The sequence below is a fragment of the Acanthaster planci genome, linkage group LG07 (assembly GCF_054643075.1).
Source record: "Acanthaster planci isolate LZ-2023a linkage group LG07, COTS_SCS, whole genome shotgun sequence".
Lineage (NCBI taxonomy): Eukaryota > Metazoa > Echinodermata > Asteroidea > Valvatida > Acanthasteridae > Acanthaster > Acanthaster planci.
Genome location: NC_141783.1, coordinates 14249031 through 14270237, shown reverse-complemented (window position 1 = coordinate 14270237; position 21207 = coordinate 14249031). Strand labels below are relative to the sequence as shown.

Genomic DNA, 21207 nt, shown 5'->3' with positions numbered 1-21207 from the left:
CATGTGTGAAAGAAAAGCAAAGCATCAACATGAAGAAACATATGGTAGGATATGATTGAAAAATAAAGGACAGAAATAAAGATGAAAATGGTGGGTTCATGAATAATGAACTCGCTTGGCGGCTTGCATTTCGAACAAGCTACTACAACACCATGATGGCCTTATGGAACCCAAAACATTATCCCTAAACTGTGCTGAACCCAACCTAACAATATCCAACAGTGGGCACTTTTTGTTAGATTTTGTTGATGTGATCAGTGGACAAAAGGCCTTTTGTTCAAGCTGTTGGACTCTGTTAGATTCAGGAGGCTTCACACTTATCGTACCTAGCTGTTTGATATCATTAGATTCAGAAGGGTGGCAGCACAATTAATAAAATTAGGGTTGAGGGGTTAGTGTTAAGTGATGTATACCAGTAGATTGGCAGTGTACCGGTAACTATGGAATTTGGAAGTCCTGTCATGGCTGACGTTACTGTAGTCATTACGAAACAAACAATTCGTTGAAAACATGAAGTTAATGGTAACAGAAGGTCCGTGCGTTAATGGTTGGATGTGAGGAGTTGTAATTATTGTAAGGCACAGTTTCGATATGAACCCGTTATCCAGTTTATCTGCATACAATAGACTTCTGTGTTATCCTTTTAGTTTAACCGATTGTGAAATGTGTGATTTGTGGCGTTCCAAGACCTTTCGCGTCCGAAAGTTTACTTACACGTATGTGTACCATCACAAGTAGTGCAGAACACACAGTACACATGATGCCAGACTTTGGGGAATGGGTGTGTGTTTCCTGTGCATGAGAGAGTGGAGCTGAGCCCAGCAATTTGTCTCCCATATCCCCTTGGCTCCGTGTTTCTGTGGCATTTGTGTACCCTTGCTGAGATGAAGGATGTACCGGGGTAAGGTGTTTTTGCACTACAGCCTGGGTTGAACTCAACCCTGCGCGAACTCATGACCGCAAGTCAAGTCAGTCCGAGTCTCTTCCCTTGGAGAAATTGTTGTCTCTTACTCTCATGTTTTCTTTAAAAAAAAAAACAGATTGAGCATTCAGTGCAGGGATCTGCAGAGGAGGAATCAAGAGGCATGGAACATAGCCAGTCTCCAGCATCCACGCTTCGGCTCCGACGAACAATGTCATGGAAAGATATATACACTACGGTAAGATACAGTGGATCCTGTCATACTGAACACATACATGTAGGCTACATGTGCACAAAATGTCCATGTAGGCTTCATGCACCATGTAGAGGGGGCAAAAAACCAGTAAAACTCAAAAACAGAGTTGGTTTACTGGGTACATTTCACACTCATTGTTAGGCAACATTTTGATAGTCGGGGCGGCTATTAAATCTACCGAGAAGAAGACTCAGACCCAGAAATAAGGTCTGAGAAATCTGTTGATTGTACAGAAAAAGGTATGCATTTCACTCGAAGCCCTAATCTTGAATTTCCTGATGCCTGGAGTTTCAATCCAGGGCAGTATCAAGCTATGGCCTGTGGTGCATGTACATGTACAGGTACATGTAGATGGATAAAAGCAAAGGGTTCACTTCCATTGTGGTTGCATAACCCAATTGAAAAAGCCAACCGGAGGGTTAAAGATACTGCTTGCAAGGCAAATAAAGCCTGCACTGCTATTATATGGAGAATTGTGTTGTATATTTTATACACAATATGAAAGCATCCACCGACATCCTTAATATCAATTTTGACCACTTCATCTCCACCTGCTGCAGACATTCATCTGTATCACCCAAGGGTTAGGGATCCTCATGTGCTTAGATGGTGTTGACTTGTAACAGGTAGCAAAGTATAGCAGTACATTAGAAAAGATCAGAAAGTTTAAGGCGAATGAAATAAATATGGTAAGCAAAAAAGAACAAAAAACAGCACCAGCAATATTTTTCCATAAACATGATAATAGGTGCAAAATATGACAGACAATAATTTCTTGAAGCTGATGTAAACCATTTGTGAAATGGTCTAAGCACAAAGTTGACAGGTCTGTAACCAATTAAGAAGTTGAACAGATATTTCTTACTTCTGAAAAGGAGGCACCTGCAAAGCACAGACCTTAGAGTAAGCAGAGGCATCCAAGAATGCAGTTATGATTTTGACCTTTGGTTGTAACTGACAATGCCTAAGTTTCTTTGAAGCCTATAGATGGGAAAGTTCTTTCATTTTCCCTTCGTAAAAACCAGAGTGCAAACAAAATGCAGGTACATGTTCCGGTACATGTGGCTATTTTTTATCAGTTTCCAGCTCCCCATGTTTATCAAAGTTTATAAAAGAAACTGCTTTGTAATGCATGTATGCGTCACAGCTGCAGAGTCCAAATTCTATCATACACGTACAATGTCGATGTCGACCATGTGATATGATTTATGGATACGTGATGACATCGGTCAATTGCAGCAAAGGACTACAGTTGTTGTAGTTGGTAGCCAAACAAACTGGCAGGGGGTACATGTACATTAATTTGAATATTTCAATGCAAAATTCATTAAAAGGGAGGGAGCATTTTCTTTTGATTTAAATGAGAAAAATTGCACTATGGAGGCTTGTTCCAAGCAGAATCAAATGAGAAGTGACAGAAACCTTGCAACGAATCAAAAGGTGCATCATTCATTAGAAAATTTAGCAGCAATATACACTTTCAACAGGAAAAGAAGTATTATTCGTCTTTTCGTAATTTTTGCTATTCGTAAATTTTGCTAAATCGTGGCTGGAGATACTCGTAGACATGAGAAGCTATTACAATGATTATAATGTACAACTGTGTGTGTTATTGCAACTGATTTTGTATATGGTTTGTTCCTCAACAAACTGCCAGTCGGTAAAGACCGAATATTAGGATATTCAATTGAATTGAAGGTCAAATATTTGAATAGTAAATTATTCAAATTGACTTGGCCCTATTTTTCAAATTATACAGAAGTTCGCACCCTTATATTCTGAACATTTACATGTAGGTCAAAGGTACAGGTTTATGTACATGTACATAAACCTTCACTTCAGTTTAATCAAGACTCAGGCAGCATCTTAGAAAGAAGGTGACGGGTGACTCAAAACGTCTAATGTGGAACTTTGCTACACATATATGTCCATCCATCATGTTCCCATCAAAGCAAAATAACCCTTCACTTAAAACATAATGCGGGCAGCATCTTAGAAAGGTGGGCGGTGACTCAAAATCCGAAGCATCTGGAGTGTGATTCACGTCAGAAGTTTTAATCAGAATGTTGTGAGACTGGGAGGGCAAGCAAAATCACTTGGTAACAGTCTGAATTGGGTTTCCTTGTCTGAAAGGATTTCATGCGAAAGGATATAAACTACTGCCAAATTGCCGAGGAATCTGGCAGCCCGGTCTCCCTCCAAGAGGTGTTTTGTAACCACGGCATTGCCATAGCAACAGTGTTTGACATTGCTCAGCTTGGCTCTCTGCAAATATTCCCATCTCGGTCTAAATTGCATCAGGCATCGCTTTAATTTTGGCCAAATAGTCAGTGTTGTTTCAGATCCCAATGTGAAAGCAAAACAGAACCACAATGAATATTTTACACGTACCTCACACCAGTAACACCTTTCAAAAAAATAATGTTTCCATTCTGAATGAGTTCACGTGATTTTCACGACCAGTGGGATTGCCTTGTGGTGTTCTCAGCTGCGTAAATACACTAGTTGACGGCTTTGCATACATCCTGTAGACAGTTTATGCATGTACATGTACATGTATATGAACGTGCTGGTACAAACACTTTAAAGGGGATGTAGGGGGAGATACTGGCACCAGCACTCAGACTTGTGCAGAAAGTTGGTTAAAGTGAATCATTTCTTTTGCTTTAAACTGGAGCAACTGTGGTGGTTGAGTTGAGTTTTGTCGTTGGCAGACCATACTTGTTCCTTGTACATGTATGTCGGCAAGCTCATTGGGCCACAGTGGAAAATTAGGCAAGTTTGGCACCATGCCAATATGATGCCGAAGTGCCCTCACTAAACAGAAATGTGTGCATTTTCAGTGTTGTTTGTCAAAGTGGTTTGGTTGTGCGCTGGGCCTTTTATTGTGATCATTTCTAGAAATCTTTGATCAGAGGTAATATTTAGCAGTGTTCAGAAACCAGATTTATGTCCATAAACTGTTCTATCCAGTACCAAGTATGAGGCCTCTATTTAAGTTTATTGTTTGAATACTTCAGAAAGCCTCTGGGAACACATAATCGGAACCAGAATATTTCGCTAAGCAGATAAATGCATTGACATTCTGCTGAGTGGCTTTTGTGAAATTGATACTAAGTCAACGTAGCAGTTTTTTGCTTAGAAAATTTTACATGAGGTCCCTGATCACCATAGCATACATGTATGCATTCATTGTACGTGGTACCAGTTGATATACATTTAGTTCTCGGCCATATTTCATGCACCATGACCTCACTGGTGACAAGTTTTTGTGCCAAACAAAAGTTTGAAATTAGGTCAAACAAAATAATAGTGTTCTTCCTGTTACATTGAAAAAATATACGTTGGGTAAGTGGTTAGTCTGTATTTTTTTACAGCTAAATTTTTGGGATAAAAAATGTGGAAGCACGAGTGAGCGAGCAGGTGCGATACATAGTTGAGGTGCCAGACTGCGTTTGCGTTTAATACCAAATGATAGTTTACGTACGGCAAGCAGACGAAATGCACAATTATATAGAGGCATGATATGAAACTCTGAATGGGCCCCACATTATGCGTGTGGCATGCGCTTGCTGTCAAGCTGTAAACATCACTGGCTTTGGAAATAGCCTCTGCCCTCCTTGGGTTGACCTCATTAACCAATGTTTGTTTACTTGGCAATTGTGTATCTTTTAGACCTTTCATGCATGTTGGATTTTATTTCCGTTTCAAGCATGTGAGTTTGCAGAACTGCTGAATTTGTCACATTTTATCTGTGCAAATCCATCATGTTAAAGACAAATAAATAAGAATTGGTGATGAATTGATTATGTGTAGATCACAACAATTCCAATTTCATTTTCCCACAAGGATACAATCATCATAGAAATTGCAGTTCCCTAGAACGAGAGCTATCTCCAGCAACCAATAAGAAAAAAATCAATTTTCAACCCCCACCCCGACCATGATTGCTTGTGTTTAATGCATAACCACACTTCAAGCACACACACTGCAAACTCTCTAATGGGCCAAGACAAGTATGGAACACGTTTTGACATCCACAATTGCAATGTTCCACGTACGCATATAAGATAATATCAAGACACACAAAGTTCAAAATGAGATTTCTAGACTTTCAGTCTTGTTCTCATTTTCCCTCAAGAATCTTATTTTTACCAGTTGATCAGTCAGTGAAGGCCCAACAATGGTGCATACATCCTTGTCTTGTCTACCCCATCTGGGGTACATGTACATCCATTTTACCCTTCCCGTTGGCCCACATTTTGCAGTATTTTGTTGTCATTTCCTTGTATTGTAACATTGATTTATTTTGTAATTACTAATGGTAAGATATAGAGAATGATGATTTTAACCATCTGAACCAGAGAAAAAAGTCAAAGACTTGAATTAACTTAATTTACAACAAATGTACCGGCATGTGTATGAGTCACTAAATTGAATTGAGAGAGATTTCAAATGACAAAACTGTGAAGACGTTTAAGAGCGTTTGTTGAAAATTGATTAAAAACATGTTGTTAAGATTTGATTTGTAGCCACAGTCATTGTCTCTGAAATTTGAACTTCAGCATCAAGTTCAACAGTTGCTGAAACATGATTCTTAATATACATACATAGACATGTATAATGAATGAGACCCACTTTGTGAAAATGCGACAGACGTCACAAGGGCCACTTCATAGTTAAAGGCCTAGTTTAAATCAATGCACAATTGTACACTTGAACAACACTTTTCACCATCATAGTGTCCATTTTCATTGTGATACCAAACTGAGTGACAATGCATCTAACAAAAGAGCTCGTCTTGCTTGTTCCAAAACAAAATAAATCTCTGAGTGAGACAACGAATTCATCTTCAAACTTGACATGCATATTCGCCATTTTTAAGTCAGCCTGTACTGTTTCACTCGGAATTGCTTCACATACAGATGTACAGGGATGCTATTACAAGTACATGTACTGTATATGTATGCACATGTATGCCCTGGAAGCTACTTGTAAATTACATGTAAATAAACAGTGTAAAACAAAGAGTAATGGGGTATATGGGTATATATTGCGTGGTCTGTTTCCGTGGATCGACCAATCAGGATCAAACATTCAACGCACCGGTAGCTTGGAGATGAATATTTATGTATCTTGCATTTACATTTCTGCTGATACCCTACAGTAGTTTGGCCAGTGTTTTTAATTTGGCCAAGCAAAGTAGAAGTGGAAGGCTAAGTACCATACGTGTATTGTGTATTCCTGTTACATGTACATGTACCTCTTTTAGAGCTCTGGCCTTCCTGAGCATTCCTGGCAAACTAAACACTGAAAACACCAAGTACAATCCGTCAGGGAGAGTAGGACTAGATGGATTATAGTGCTCTGCATTAAACGTGGCCAATGCGCATATGATGACACCTGTATTGGCACGTACCATGTACCAAATGACCAATCCAAGTACATGTATCTTGTTTGTTGAGCGTAAGTTAGATCTGTTCCTTAAACCCCTTGGGCCTTTTCCATATTTAACAGGATGCAAGTGCCCCAGAAGAAATAGGAACAACAAAGCTGTTATCCGCCAAGTACGAGGTATGTTTGCTTTTCTGCAGTCAGATGTGGACAGTTGAAATTGAAGTCAGTTTATGTAGATTTAGACGTTATTGATAAGTGAACTTGGGAGATGGCAATCCAGTTTGAAGTGGCTTTGGGTTTGGTCAAGTGGGCGGATGCTGTGTGCAGTTTTAATGGACTGTTACGTCCTGTATAATCTTTTGTCGGTAGTTGAGAGAACGTGAGGGATTTGTTGCAAGTAGGTCTCTCGGGGGTTTACCCTTGACTTTGCTTTGTGTTGTGGATCGAAAGAGTTGAATAAGTAAGAAAACTACACCCCAACCGAAAATGTTGGCTATTCAAACTTGGGTTTTTTTTAAGTTAACTTAGTGTGGGTGATAACAATTATACACCAAACATAAGGAATAGAGGTAGTTGGAATTGCAAATATTGCTTTCAAAATATTTTCTGTTGTACGTTTAAGTTTTCATCAAAGGAAACACTGAAAAAGAAACTGATTAAACGGGGGATTTTCAGATCACAAAAAGTTTGGATAGCCCAAGAAATGACTTGGGGGGACCCACTTGGACCTTGGGAAGCTTTCTGAGTCAGACCATTAAAATTTTCATGTATCATAATCACCATGTCAAAATTAGGGCATCCATTTCAATGAGGAAAGGGGTTCGGCACCTTTGGGAGTAGGTTTTAAAAGCAGGGTTTACTTCTTGATATTCGGGACACAGGAAATTGTAGCGATCTGATACGGAATTCCTTTTGGAATTCTTGTTCATTTCAAGAATTTTATGACTATTTCAGTACAATTGATGAAACTGGAATAAGTTTTTATAGATAAGTCAGCCGGAACGTCCTTGTAAACTAAGCAAGCTAGACACATTTAGTTACCCACTTAGTCTGAGCTGATGCAGAAAACCCTCCCTCCCCCTGGCTGCACTTAACATTTATCATATTAACCTTGATTTCATCGGCCAGTGGTTATACAGAAATAACTGAAAAAGCTTGACATGACAGAGCTGCAGGCATTGGCCTCTTTAAGAACTTGGGCATTAGGACTTGCAAGTTCCTTTTTGAGGAAATCTCTAATAGTTCTTTCTCTCTTGTATTGCACAGAGCCTTGATTATGACGAGGCTGAAAACTGGCTGCACCTGAAGGAGGAGAAACTGCGTGGAACCAAGGTACCTGTGATCCCTCACAAATCTTGTATTATTGACCTGGATCCTGATTGAGCCATGCTTGTCTTGTTCCAGTAGACCAATCAGCAACAGTAAACTTCACATACTGATAAAAGGGAACAGACTATTGTCCCTTCCAGCCTCAGTTTGGTTATATTGCTTTGAATGGTAGACAAGAAAGATGGAGGTCTGTTACTCTCAAAGCAAGAATCCATCACTGGCTCCTTGGCACAAAAGAAAGCTGACTTTTTCCCTGTGCATTTGTGCTGATTGTAATAGTGTGATCAATACCTGGATATGCAATATCCAATTGAAAACAGTAGGAACTTGGATGTTTACAAATTCTGGCATGAGGGAAGTGCACGTACATGTATGCCTTTTAGTTTAGCAATTGCAGATGAACATTAAAGCAAACCAGAATGAAGCAAGCTGTTTCAACTGGTGCCCGAAAACAGAAAAAAAAAATTTAAAAACATGAAATATTTTGCATTCAAGCAGTGATTTGAGTCGGGGTCCATTCACTGTGATCAAATTAGTACAAAAAAACCTACTTGTAAAATGGGCCAGTAAGTTACCATCTACATGTAATTGGCACAGTTTCTCAGATGGTTTTACATTTTTGCAATGCCTTGAGCACTCCACATCGTACTTTGTGTATATCGTTATGGAGGTTGTAACTCGATTGCGACCAGAGAGTGATCCATTTTAATGTAAAAACTGGTGAGTAAATTTTGCTCTACCCAACGTGTTCCATCCATTGTTGACTGCAAAAGAAAATGACAACTTTGTAAGAACATAAAGTGCGCTACTGTTTCGTTTAAGCTTAGCTTAACAAGTATAAATGGCTTTGGGTGTAGAAATTTATAACAATATGGGAAACACTGTTAACGGGACTGGCACCCTTTAATGTGTTTTGTGTCAGTAGGTGGTACTTCTAGTCAAGTCTCTAATAAGTGCATTCCTTTTGTGCTCTGGTTCCCGGTGGTCACGTCTCTCCAAGGAAATGTAAAACCGTCTTCTTTTGGATCACCAGGCATGATTTGGACTTCAGTCCTTCCTGTCAGGCTTTGCCCACTGAAATTCAAATCAAGCAGCCTCCCCGGAAAACAGATTTTGAAAGTTGATAGCACCTCATTCAGGGACTAAAATAAAAATCAAATCTTCGTCATTGTTGGTATGCCACTGATGTGTTTGCATCCATTGATAAAACAGCACTAAGAGTGCATTGGCATTGTGTATTGATCTTTCAGACTGGCGTCTGGAGAATCCTGGTACCATGCTCTCACCAAGATATTGTAAAAGATTGTGAAATACCGTAGTCGTTAGAGCATTTATTTGTTCATGCTGCCGACACGGACCAAACTACTAAAGTGAAAGTGATACGGATCAGAAACAAATCCTTATATAGGTACGGAAATTGTCACATAACATGTTGTGTAATCATTTGAATGCTGTGAGACACAAGTGCTTCCTGAACTTCAAAACCGACTTTCTATTGAAAGTTGTTCGGGTATATAAATTCCTTTCGATTTGTTCATAAAGGACGGCTGTGCTTTATTCAGATTTTGCGTGAACGTCCTTTAACCTTCAGTGCCTACAAGGCAAGGTTTTTTTGCTTGGAACCTTCTCAGATCTGCTAAAATCTGACCAGCTTGTACTTTATTGCATGCTCTGTGTTCATCTAACATCACAGGGACATTAAGCACCTACCTGTGTATGAATAGGAGTTCAGTTCACCAACCTTGAATCTTTAACCCAAACAGGAAAGGGTTCTTAGCAGACTTGGATGGTCCTGGTTTGATTTAATGTGGAAGGAATCAGCATGTGTGAAAAAAGAAACAAAAAATGCATATACTATCTCCATACAGACTGGTTTAGGAGACTAACCAATACACTCCTGGCAAAATTCGTTATTTATGAACGTGATGCTTGTGCAGTGGCATGCCATGTTTGGTTCATCTCCAGTGTCCACATCACCAACACTTCAACATTTAGTTTTAGTTTTAAGAGTGGGGTCTAGGGCTGAGTCAGTTCGAACAATTCACTATTCGAATAGTCGACTTTCGATTCGATGGAATATCCGAATATTCATTCTTTACCGACTGGCAGATTGTTGAGGAACAAACCATATACAAAATCAGTTGCAATAACACACACAGTTGTACATTATAATCATTGTAATAGCTTCTCAAGTCAATGAGTATTTCCAGCCACAATTTAGCAAGATTTAAGACGTATAATACTTCTTATCCTGTTGAAAGTGTATATTCCTTTCAATCTTTTTAATGAATAATGTACATTTTGAATCGCTTTAAGGTTTCTGTTACTTTTCATTTGATTCTGCCTGGAACAAGCATCCATAGTGCAATTTTTCTCATTTTAAACAAAAGAAAATTCTCCCTTCCTTTTCATGGGTTTTGCATTCAACTACTCAAATTCGAAAAATAATATTCGAATATTCATTAATCGATCAAATATTCGCTTATTCGGCACAGCCATAGTGGGGTCCACAGATTTGGACACAAAATGGCTGTCATGTATACGTGCCCTTGTATATGTATATGTACGTGTCCGCTGGACAAAAAGTTTATTGTAAGAGAAGTTGCATTGGTAATTCCTGCACCCTAAACTACTTGTGTGTGGAACAGATTACATGTGTCTTGTACTTTCATTTTATTTCTCTGTGTATAGAGATTTAGTATTGCTAGGAAAGGACTGGCTCGTTGGTTTGTCATGTTCTTGATTGGTACCCTGACTGCAATGGTAGCTGCCACTATTGACATCCTCATCAGTCTCCTGGCTGGTTGGAAGTATGGTGTTCTCTCTAGTTGTATCCTTGGAACTGAGCCAATGCAGTTTGTACATCCAGGCTCAAGAATGAGTTTTGAAGAATTTTCTGTTTATTGTTCTCTGAAGCTGTACTCAGTTTATTATTCTCTGAAACTTTGTGACCATTTGTCACAAAATTTATATTATAGATGATTCAGCATGAGAACTTTTTTGATGTTAATTGTCAGATTTGTTTGACATTAACTCACAAAGCGAGATTAACCCCAACTTTTTCAAATGTGGCAAGATTCAGTGTGATGTAAACAGCATCTAGAAGGTTAGGATTAATTACCTAAACATGATCATCCTTGCAAAGTGTTTATTGATCATTTCATATAATGATATCAAATATTTGGAACAAAGTAGAACAAAACAATCTTGTTTTTCAGTTTTGAACAATTTCAATCTTTCATTTCCTGTTTCATTTTGTGAATGATTGTCAATTTCCTTGACTCTTAGTGACTTGATTACAGATCTGGTGACACACATCCACGGCACAGATATCTTGGTGCCATTCATCATATGGCTGGCCATTGATGTCTTCTTCGTGTCTATCGCAGCTGTCTTAGTTGCCTTTGGAGAGGTGGGGCCAAGGAGAGTTGGGGGAGGGGGCATTTAAAAAAAAGTCTTAACTGCTATTGTGTTTTTTACAATGCTGTTGCAGTGCCACAAGGTAGCCATACTTATGTCCCTGAGTAAGGGTGTTTATCGCAACTGCATCTCCCCATGGAGATACACATGGGAGTGGCTATTTGGCTATTCCTTAAAAAAAATTGATGAAAGTTCAAATTATTTTGCATTTGTAATCTTCTGTAACCAGCACTGTACACCTTGAAAGTATTCGGGTGGATCCCAAAATGAATTTAAGTCTATCAGTTGGCTCAAGGTTAATGAAATGTATAAATACGAATTAAAATTCACTGACTCGTTTGTTAGAAAATGGCGTTATTGGTTTTCCACAGCCTGTTGCTGCTGGGAGCGGCATACCACAGATCAAGTGCTATCTGAACGGCGTCAAGGTTCCGCACGTTGTCCGCATACGAACGCTGGTCTGTAAAATGTTTGGCGTGATATTCGCCGTATCTGGGGGACTGTCTGTTGGAAAGGTAATACATCCTTTTGCACGTTGAGCTTTGGAGATGTTGGTCTCCTGGAGAGCTGAACAGATTTGTCTGCTGGGTGCAAATTAGTTGAAGGATATCAAGCATCTCATAATAGGTACAGTAACATGTCTTCCGCCGAGAAAACTGTGCTCAAAGAAATCTGTGCACTGGATGACTCTCTGATTATGGATCCGGAACTAGTTTCCTCTCAAAATGTTAGGAATAATAACATCCAACTACCAAGTAAAACTACATGTTTGTCTGTGGGGATAAAAACTATGTCACATGAAGCCAACATTAATGTTTTTTTTAATATGATCATGCTTTGTGAAATGCCAACGGATTTGGGTCCCCGAAAATTGAGTCTCGAGGCCATTTGAGAAAGATAAAACTGAGTTCTTTGTTTTCCTGATGAAAATGGACGCAATGTTTTTGAAAACCATGAGGGTTCTTATTGATTCACACGTTGTAAGAGTCTTTCATAGGCGCCATGGAGACTTGTACATCTCACTTATGATGGATCATAGAAGGTTTGAAAGTCAGAAATGAAGCTGACCCAAAATGAAGCTGAGCTATGAGTGAAGGCTCTGGGTTGTAGACGTTACAAGCTGTTTTGGGTTGTTGTCTCAATGCAGGAAGGCCCTATGATACACTCGGGATCAGTCATAGCAGCGGGTGTGTCTCAAGGCAGGTCAACGACATTCAAGAGGGATTTCAAGGTGAGGGTTTCACAGTAGAAGTTCCAGTACACTTGCAAAATGAAGAACCGTTATTGGATTATTTGAATGGTGAACAGAGCTTGGGCAAACTTCCCTTCATAATAACCAAGTTGCATTTTTTTAACAACAGGTATTTAGGTATTTCCGCTCAGACCATGAAAAGAGAGATTTTGTTTCGGGTGGGGCCGCGGCGGGCGTGGCAGCAGCGTTTGGTGCTCCTGTGGGCGGAGTTTTGTTTGCCTTGGAAGAGGGTGCAAGCTTCTGGAACCAGTCGCTGACATGGAGAATTGTAAGATACCAGCTCTCTTTAGTATGGTGTCAAAATCCTGCCAATAAAAATGAATCCGACAACCATCCACAAGCATGTAATTGTATGAGATTAAAATTGGTTGGTGTATCTACCAACTTGGCTACTTGAGTCCGCAACTGGTTGGAAACAGTTTGTGGCTAGAGTCTGTTTCCTGGTTAGCATGGATAGCCTGATCAGGGTTCTTATTTTGAAAAAAAGGAGATGGTAATTTCAATATATGTAGAAATAGACGAGGAAAAAAATGCTCTGTTCTCTAGAATTACATGAAAAAGCCTTGTGTGATTAGGGCTCCACCTACAGCTTGGTAGTAGTTTCCTAAAGTTGCTACTGTTGGAGTTTTATAATGGAAGCCAGAAAAAAAATCATTTTGGGCTGTACCGATAGGTCTTGCAACTTGGCCGTACTACTGTCATTCAATAGTAAAAGCAAAAGCATGTTAATAAAGAATGATTCAGATGTGGTCGTAAAACACGTCAAACGTGCATCATACATTTACATTGTCAAGTTAACGACGCCAGCCAGCAGGAAAAACTCTGGACCTTGGTGTCATTGTTTGTTACCAGTAGCTGTACATCACCTGACAGGGAACAGAGAATTTGTTATGACATTTGACAACAGCTCTAAAGGAGCTCATTTGCTCTCGGATTGTATTACACATTTAACCAATTATCCCACCTCTGGATTGTCCATGATGGAGTGTAAGCAAGCTTAGTCTTTCACGTTCTCCCAGAATTTTTTCAGCTGTTTATCCTCCAAGGATCTCAAACTTGTTCAATTCCCATTACCTGTCAGGTTTGACAAGCTGAGTGTTTCCTCACTATCCATTTCGGATCCTCCCCAGTGGATTCTTCCTCGTAGACTAGTTTTCACCCTCCAGTTTATCAGACAGAATTAATTTTGATAGGCTCAATAAGGTTCAGCTTCCTTGTTTAACATATCCGTCACCCTGCCTCAATTTTAAGCTGAATACAGAATTTTAGTACTGTGAAATGCGATGATGCACATATCCTCGTGAAATTGATCCTTGAACGATTACACTGATTTCTGCCCTGTAGTTCTTTGCCTCCATGATGTCGACATTCACCCTCAACGTACTCCTGAGTTTTTGGCATCGAGAACCCTGGAATCTGTCCAATCCAGGCCTCATTAATTTTGGCCCATTTGAGGTATGGTTAAAAGAGAAAAGGAGTTTTAAGATATGTAGTGTGTGAATTAATGTCACTGGCACTCAAAAGAGAAAATCTTATCCTGTGTCTGTATTTTGTCCACATTAATTTGCGAGTAATTTGGTTTGAAATTGGAGCTTTTAGATGACTGTGATTTTAGTAGGTAAGGATTTTATTTCCATTTGTTTTATTTAGTCCATTTTGCCAGATATATATGTATGTATTCCAAACATGCTATTGGCCTCAAGCTGGACCAAGTGAGGGCACAATTTTTTTAGCAATGGAAGTGCCTTTGGTCAAAACTGAACTTTGCTGGTTCACAAACGACTAGATAATGCACCCGTCCCGGTTACATCCCGACCAACAAACTGAAGCCTCTCGACCAACACGGCTCTTTTTAACCAATGAGGTGGTGCTTCTGCTTAAGGCCGATAGAATACCAAACAAAAGGTCAGAAAATCCCCACTGTAAATCACTGTTGGCCTTTGAAATGTATGAAACTTAACCCCCCCAACAAATATGCCAGTCCTTTTGCCTCTTTAAAATTTGATTGAATTTGTTCTTCATTCCTCTAGGGTATCATGTACAACAGCTATGAAATACTTGTGTTTCTACTGATGGGAGTTATCGGCGGGTTGACTGGTGCATTATTTAATTCGATCAACTACAGACTGTCAGTCTTCAGGCTGAAGTAAGTATCTTTGTTGGCTGCCCTTGAACAGCAAGTACAGCAATGATATCACATGCCGATAGGGCTGGGATGTACATGTAGAACTGCAGTCAAGAATCACATCTTAGTAATGTTTCACTTGATGCATAGGAAATACTAGCAGACTATTCTAACGATAGACTTTGAGAATACCAACTTGATGTTGTAGAATTTGGGAAAGAATAGCCCAGTGGCACAGTTTTAATACAATCCACCTAGGACAAAGTATTGCATGTACTTTGAACATTTTGAGGCAAGGAAAGTTTATTGTGACAGAATAATACAGTGACGTTTTTTCCAGTTGAAATGGATGCGTACATTCATGCCAAATGTTAAAACTGTCATTACCTGTGCACTGCTACTTTGATTAGTATGTTATTCAGATATTTCAACGATGTAGTCATCGAAAGTTCTCTACATGTGTTCAGAGAAGGTTACTTTACAACTTGTGTTGACTAGTGTGTTATTCCAGTCTATGTAGAGATATCTTTCCTCATTTCAGTCCTTTGGTCGTGTGTAATGATGACACTCCCAAATATTTGCCAAATGTCCTAAAAATAGGGTCCATTAAATGTATCAGTTGTCAAGATATTGACCCGTCTGAGCTCTGTTTTTCTCACCGCTTTTCGTTGTTTTTGTACAGATATGTTTACTCTCGATACTCATGTGTGATAGAAGCCATGGTTGTTGCCGCAGTGACGGTCACGTTATCCTTTCTGTGTATTTACTTGAGTGATGACTGCCGGCCCATTACCAGGGACATGAAGAACTCGTTACAGGTGCTGTAGAGCCTTTCTGAAGATGGGTATCTGTAGAGATTGATGCTAGTTGTTTACTGTAGTTCATGTTTTAACTTTCTCACACGTGTATGGATTACCTTTCTAAAGTTTAATCTCATATCAGGTTTTGCCGTTTCGGCTTGCTGAGTTCAGTTTTCTAAACTTTGTCTCCCGGGAATTGTCTTGATCCCTGAAATTGTCTTGAGACCTGAAATTGTCTTGAGACCAACGTTTAAAGTGTTATTGTGTGATTCTGTCAGTGAATGTTTGAATGAGATTCTAGAGCAATAGCAAGAGGTCAGAAACCAAAAGTCAGAGATGAATCCAAGACTTGGAAAATTGACCGCAGTTGATTTTCACAGTAGGGGAGAGATTACTATTTGTGTCACTTCCGTAGTAAATGAACCAATCTTTCCTTTTGAAAAGTAATTCACAGTTTTATGACACATTTCCGATTGTAGATGTTTTGCAATGATGGAGAGTACAGCGCCTCTGCCTCCTTGTTCTTCAACACGCCAGAGGAATCAGTCAAGAGTCTTTTTCACGACATTCAAGGTAAGCAGCGCCCTCGCTTGTTTGTGATGCTCCAACTGCTGCAGGGCTAAAGATAATGTACATAATTCAGCATGTGTGCAACCGGGTCCCACAGAATGAGTCCGTCGGCCATTTTTGCCCAGTAATTCTGTTCTATTTTGCAAAAAGGAAGAGCAGTCTGAGCTCTTTGTTTTCGTTTACCTCTCAGTCTGGCGTCCTGATGAAAATGGACATTATGTGGCTAAAAAATGTTTAGGGTTCCTATTGATTTGCATTGTTCATGATTCTCACAATCACCACTTCTTTATTGTTGATGTATGATGACGTACCACACTAACCAAAATGCACTTGGAATGTCCTTAGATAAACTCACTGCTATCACGTACAACAACTCTCATGTAAACCTGAACATTCAAGAAATGTAATAACTGTTGAGGAAGGCAAAAGTGGTCTCGTTTGCCAAGCAGTCTCCATTTAATGACTCAGGTCATTGACCTTTCCAAGCCATGGAAATGAGTGGAACTGTGCGCTGGTTCAGTTTCAACCACTTTTATAAAAAAAAAAAAAAATGAACGTTTTTGTGTGGAGTGGGAGCATGGCAATGTAAGGAGTACAGCGATGTCACTTCTAATAGCTAGCAGCTTATCCAGATTGATTTACGTGACGATCAGACTTGCTCTCCTAATGCCCGGCAAAAATAGCCCATGGGGTATTAATTGCATTGTGGATTTCCTGCTTTTTATCAGCCATACTATTGTTCTCAAGTCGCAAGCTATACCATCAGATTTGTTGTCAATCTACTATTCACGGCATGCAGGATCTTACAACGTAGCTACACTCTCTGTGTTCTGCATTTGCTACTTTCTCTTGGCGTGTTGGACCTACGGCGTGAGCGTTCCCAGCGGTCTCTTCATTCCCTCGCTACTGACCGGAGCCGCTTGGGGCAGGCTCGTCGGCACAGCCATGCCCTACATCTTCCCTCATGCTGTGAGAACCAATTCTGAAATTCTGTTAACCCAGTGCTGACTGTCCACATACGCAAGAACATCTGATTGGTTTAACCCCCACTGATGCCCTGAATCAATGCCAGGGAGGTGTACATAGATTAACCCCAGTTTGTTTAGCACAGACACACCAAGTCCAAGATGTCCGTGAAGGTTTGTGTATTACTTAGCCACTGTACACGGCTGTTATCTCAGCAAATATCACTCAGTGGCAGTGCCCAGAATATTGCAAAATATGAAGTTCATATAAGAAAGATTGCACAGATATTGTCAAAGTGATTTGTTAACAGTTGGCTGCTGTATCTCACCTTTTTGAAAGCCAAAACTTTCAGCCCAAATAACACTGTCCGCAGATGGTTAAAATCCCCAATAACTGAGCTGTCTCTTTCAGTTCGTTACGTTTTTTTCATTGTATTTGGTTTTTTTTCCCTCAGGTGCTGTCTTCACCTGGCATATATGCATTTTTCGGAGCAGCAGCTCAACTTGGTAGGCCAAACAAAGAAGAACTTCTTTTGGGTTTTTCATTTTGGCAAATATAAGCAACTAAGTTTTGTCAGCTGATGAGGGTATTAATTTTGATTGAATTTGCTGCCTGTTGCATAGTAATGAATTTTGAACTTATGTTTCCAGTGTGTCGTACTTGTAGGCTACGACAACCTGAGCCTCGTTACATGGAAGTACATTTTCTTAGAATATGAAGCAGTCTTTTTCTTAAAGAGAGTTTACAATTCTTAAGTCTGTCTAAACCTTTTGGAAAAAGATGATGAAATGCTGTTGGTGGTGGGGTCGATTTGAAATCAAGTGGATAATTGGCTGGGTGTAATCCACCTTCCCTGCGATGCGTAGGCGGTGCGGTTCGGCGAGCAATTTAATAACAGGCGGGAACAGTCAGTGCAACCTCACTCCCAAGTATGCATGTCTGACGGTGCCCAAATACCCACTTGAACAATTTGCAAGCCCTGTTGTGCACAACATATTGGGCTTGCTACCAAAATTAGACGGAGCGCTCTGATTGGCTAAGAATCCTGATAACATGAATATTTATTCAGGGACAGTTTGATTGGTCAGTTGAACACTTATTAATAACAACCACAATCTCATTCATTGAAGAGGGTGTTTGCATTATCCTAAAAAGATGATTTGCCATAAAAGCATTGATTCTCTTACCAGAAAAAGATACCTGAAGTTAATAGATTTGTTCTTGAATAGTTATGTATACTTTGTCTCTAAGCAGTGTATTAACCCCTTCTGTTCGACAACCGTTGACAGCCACGGCTTTGTGTGAGGATTAGTGCATACCACACATACATTCTATTCATCATGCAGCTGCAGTTTCAATGGGGGCCTGCTGCTGGACAGAGCTTTGCATACTGGGCATACCGCAGCCCAGCAGTCATGGTCAACAGAATCCCGGCCGGAAGGGGTTAAAGGGGATATTAATGTATGATATGAAAAAAACTGGCACTAATCAGACATCCCTATAAATAAATGGATGAGTCTGTTCTGTAGCATGAGCTTCTATTGGCGCTCTTCTTGGAAATAAATGAATCATGCAGTTCAGTTGTTGCATACATGAATATCTATCCAGAATCAGGTTGATCAAGTTGTTAGGCGGGCACAGGGGTCAAGGGCCAATGTGCGCCAAAACCTGGTACTGAACAGTCCATGAGCAAGGGCAGAATCGGTGTGGCATGCTGGATGGATTGCAGGCAACAGTGAACAGGCTCCTCACTAATTGTAAAATGACACTGTGTATGGACGACAAACATGATTGACTAACGACTTGATTTCAAGTCTACTGGTGGGGAGAAAAGTAAACTAGACAAAGAATTGAGAAAAGAACAGAAAGGTAATTCCACAAAATTGTTCCGGGGTTGAAAAATGAAATCCCCCAATCCTGTGTGGGATTGGTACTCTGTTCAGGCCAGTCACAAGACAAGGGGAAAACTCACTTCATCAGCCCAGCTTCTCTTGAGAACTGCTGCTGTTTTTGACCCTGTTCCCCCCACAGGCGGTGTCGTGCGGATGACCATCAGCCTGACAGTGATCCTGATGGAGGCAACCAGCAATATCACCCTGGGCCTACCCCTCATGCTCATCATGGTCCTGGCCAAGTGGGTGGGCGACATCTTCAACCATGGCCTCTACGACATTCACATCGAGCTGCAGAGCGTGCCGCTGCTTAACTGGGACCCGCCCCCTCTCAGCACCACCATCCGAGCCATGTGAGTTTGTCCTCAGACTTGGCTGAGTTGCTAACTCAAAATGACTGAGATATGAGTAGCAATTACTCATGAATAGCTCACCTAACTAGGATCGGCAGTATTTATACTAGAAATGTTACAAGTAGTATACTAGAAATGTTACATGTACTAGTTGTTACAACTTTCAGAGGCTGTTGATTTTCCACAGGGAGGTAATGGCTCACCCAGTAGTGACCTTCAATGTCGTAGAACGAGTTGGGCGTATCATTGATGTCCTTAAAGACCCCAGAATGAACCACAATGGTTTTCCTGTGGTCGACCCATATGTTCCAGTAAGTTGAAACCCCCCTCTTTTTTCTCCGGAATGTAATTCAGTTGAATACCTCTGTCATTAGATTTAAGTTTAGGAAAAGTGCAGCTGTTAAATCTGTTTATGTGACCCACCATTCAGAAGTTGGGCTGAAGTAGGCCATTTTGATAATTTTTCTCCCCCATTTAATTTTCACACGTCTTAAGTCATCCACGTAAAACGTGTATCTGCTGGAAGCTTTGGTAGTGACGGACAGTGAAAGTTGTGAAACATGCATTGTGCATTGATGTACACCTGTGGTATAATTCTCCAGTTGATTGCTTATGATTCTGCAGGTTGGCTTTGAAATGACTGGTCACATTTTAGACTATATTTCCACATTCATTGAATCATAACAATGCTGTGCTGGCAGAAAAATGCTTTACTAGGAAGTGGAGAGACTCAACACATTTACCTTGAACCTTGGACCAGGGTTGTGGGTAAAACTACACTGAAAAGTCGGAGGATTTGTTGGTATTCGCCATCTTTTTTCTTCTTTGTAGAATGGCCTAACCTTTGGCATCTTCAGGGGAACAATACTGAGGTCACAGCTCATCATCCTGCTCAAATGTAAAGTAAGTTTCTTCTTGGTGACATGTTGTGCCTTTTTTGGGGGTCCCATTGCTAACAGAGTAGTCCCACTTCAATTGTTACATGAATCGTACTGCGAGCTCTTTTCTAATGACAGCCATTTTGGATTGGAATTAACTTGTGTGACTATCACCTGCTTTCATGAACTGTGCTGTAACAGATTTGTGCCATAGCTGGGCAATATACTTATGTTCGATTTCACAAAAAATTGCTTAGCTGCTCCACGTCTTTTTAACCACTTGCCGCCAGGGTTTCCGGTACTGGACACGTATTCTTTATACGCGTGGCCGGGGTCTCCAAAATCGGACAAAGGGAACTGGGCCTTGTAACAAAAGACTGTACTCGTAACAAAAGACCAGGCTGCTGGGCATTACCAACATTTTTTCACTCTCAATAGTTGAGATAATCCAGTCTTATTTTGAAACAGTATACAACGGTTTGGGGGATTTAGCGCGAGCGGATTACCATCGGAGACAAAAGCGCTCCACCACCACAGCGATGAGCCACACAGTACCACTACACGCTAATCTGGCCCCTATTGAAAAGAGGTCAGCAGCACACTGTGCCAGTTTCGTAAACAAAAGAAAATTACGTAACACTGCAAGATCTGGGCTCTTTTTACAAGGCTGTAGGCCTGGCTGAAACACTTCAGCGTCAATAGATGTTGTCTGTCACATTAGAGTAAAACCAGACAGTCTTTCGTGTGGGTGTAAGTGTCCAGTAAATGAAGATTTTTCAAAGAAGGAATTTAAAGAGGAATTTTTTAAGAATTTTGAAAACAGAATAAAAATGATAATTATTCCGCCCCAGCATCATCAACATTGATAACTTCCACCGGCACAAAATAGATAATATTAAATTTCTTGAACGAGGACAAAACAGCATTCACGACAGCTGTTTCCAATATAAAACCAGTCCTCAAACAGTCATTGAATTACCACTGCTGCCAATTTGAAAAAGTTTTCGCCTTTAAGTTTTTCATAACCTTCTAAAAAAAGTTGTACGT

General features: G+C 40.2%; 1 protein-coding gene across 2 annotated transcripts in view; it reads left to right on the top strand.

Moving 5' to 3' along the window:
• The window catches only part of clcn7 (chloride voltage-gated channel 7), a 29600-nt gene that overhangs the window by 4252 nt on the left and 4141 nt on the right, over window positions 1-21207 (top strand). For both annotated transcript variants that reach the window (XM_022237883.2, XM_022237884.2), the window contains exons 4-20: window positions 1041-1160; window positions 6696-6752; window positions 7842-7907; window positions 10596-10734; window positions 11207-11316; window positions 11696-11839; window positions 12472-12555; window positions 12686-12844; window positions 13921-14031; window positions 14607-14722; window positions 15384-15519; window positions 15981-16074; window positions 16871-17040; window positions 17492-17543; window positions 19069-19282; window positions 19470-19593; window positions 20114-20185. In XM_022237883.2, the coding sequence (XP_022093575.2) occupies window positions 1041-1160; window positions 6696-6752; window positions 7842-7907; window positions 10596-10734; window positions 11207-11316; window positions 11696-11839; window positions 12472-12555; window positions 12686-12844; window positions 13921-14031; window positions 14607-14722; window positions 15384-15519; window positions 15981-16074; window positions 16871-17040; window positions 17492-17543; window positions 19069-19282; window positions 19470-19593; window positions 20114-20185 (1968 nt within the window). The remainder of the gene's footprint in view (window positions 1-1040; window positions 1161-6695; window positions 6753-7841; window positions 7908-10595; window positions 10735-11206; window positions 11317-11695; window positions 11840-12471; window positions 12556-12685; window positions 12845-13920; window positions 14032-14606; window positions 14723-15383; window positions 15520-15980; window positions 16075-16870; window positions 17041-17491; window positions 17544-19068; window positions 19283-19469; window positions 19594-20113; window positions 20186-21207) is intronic.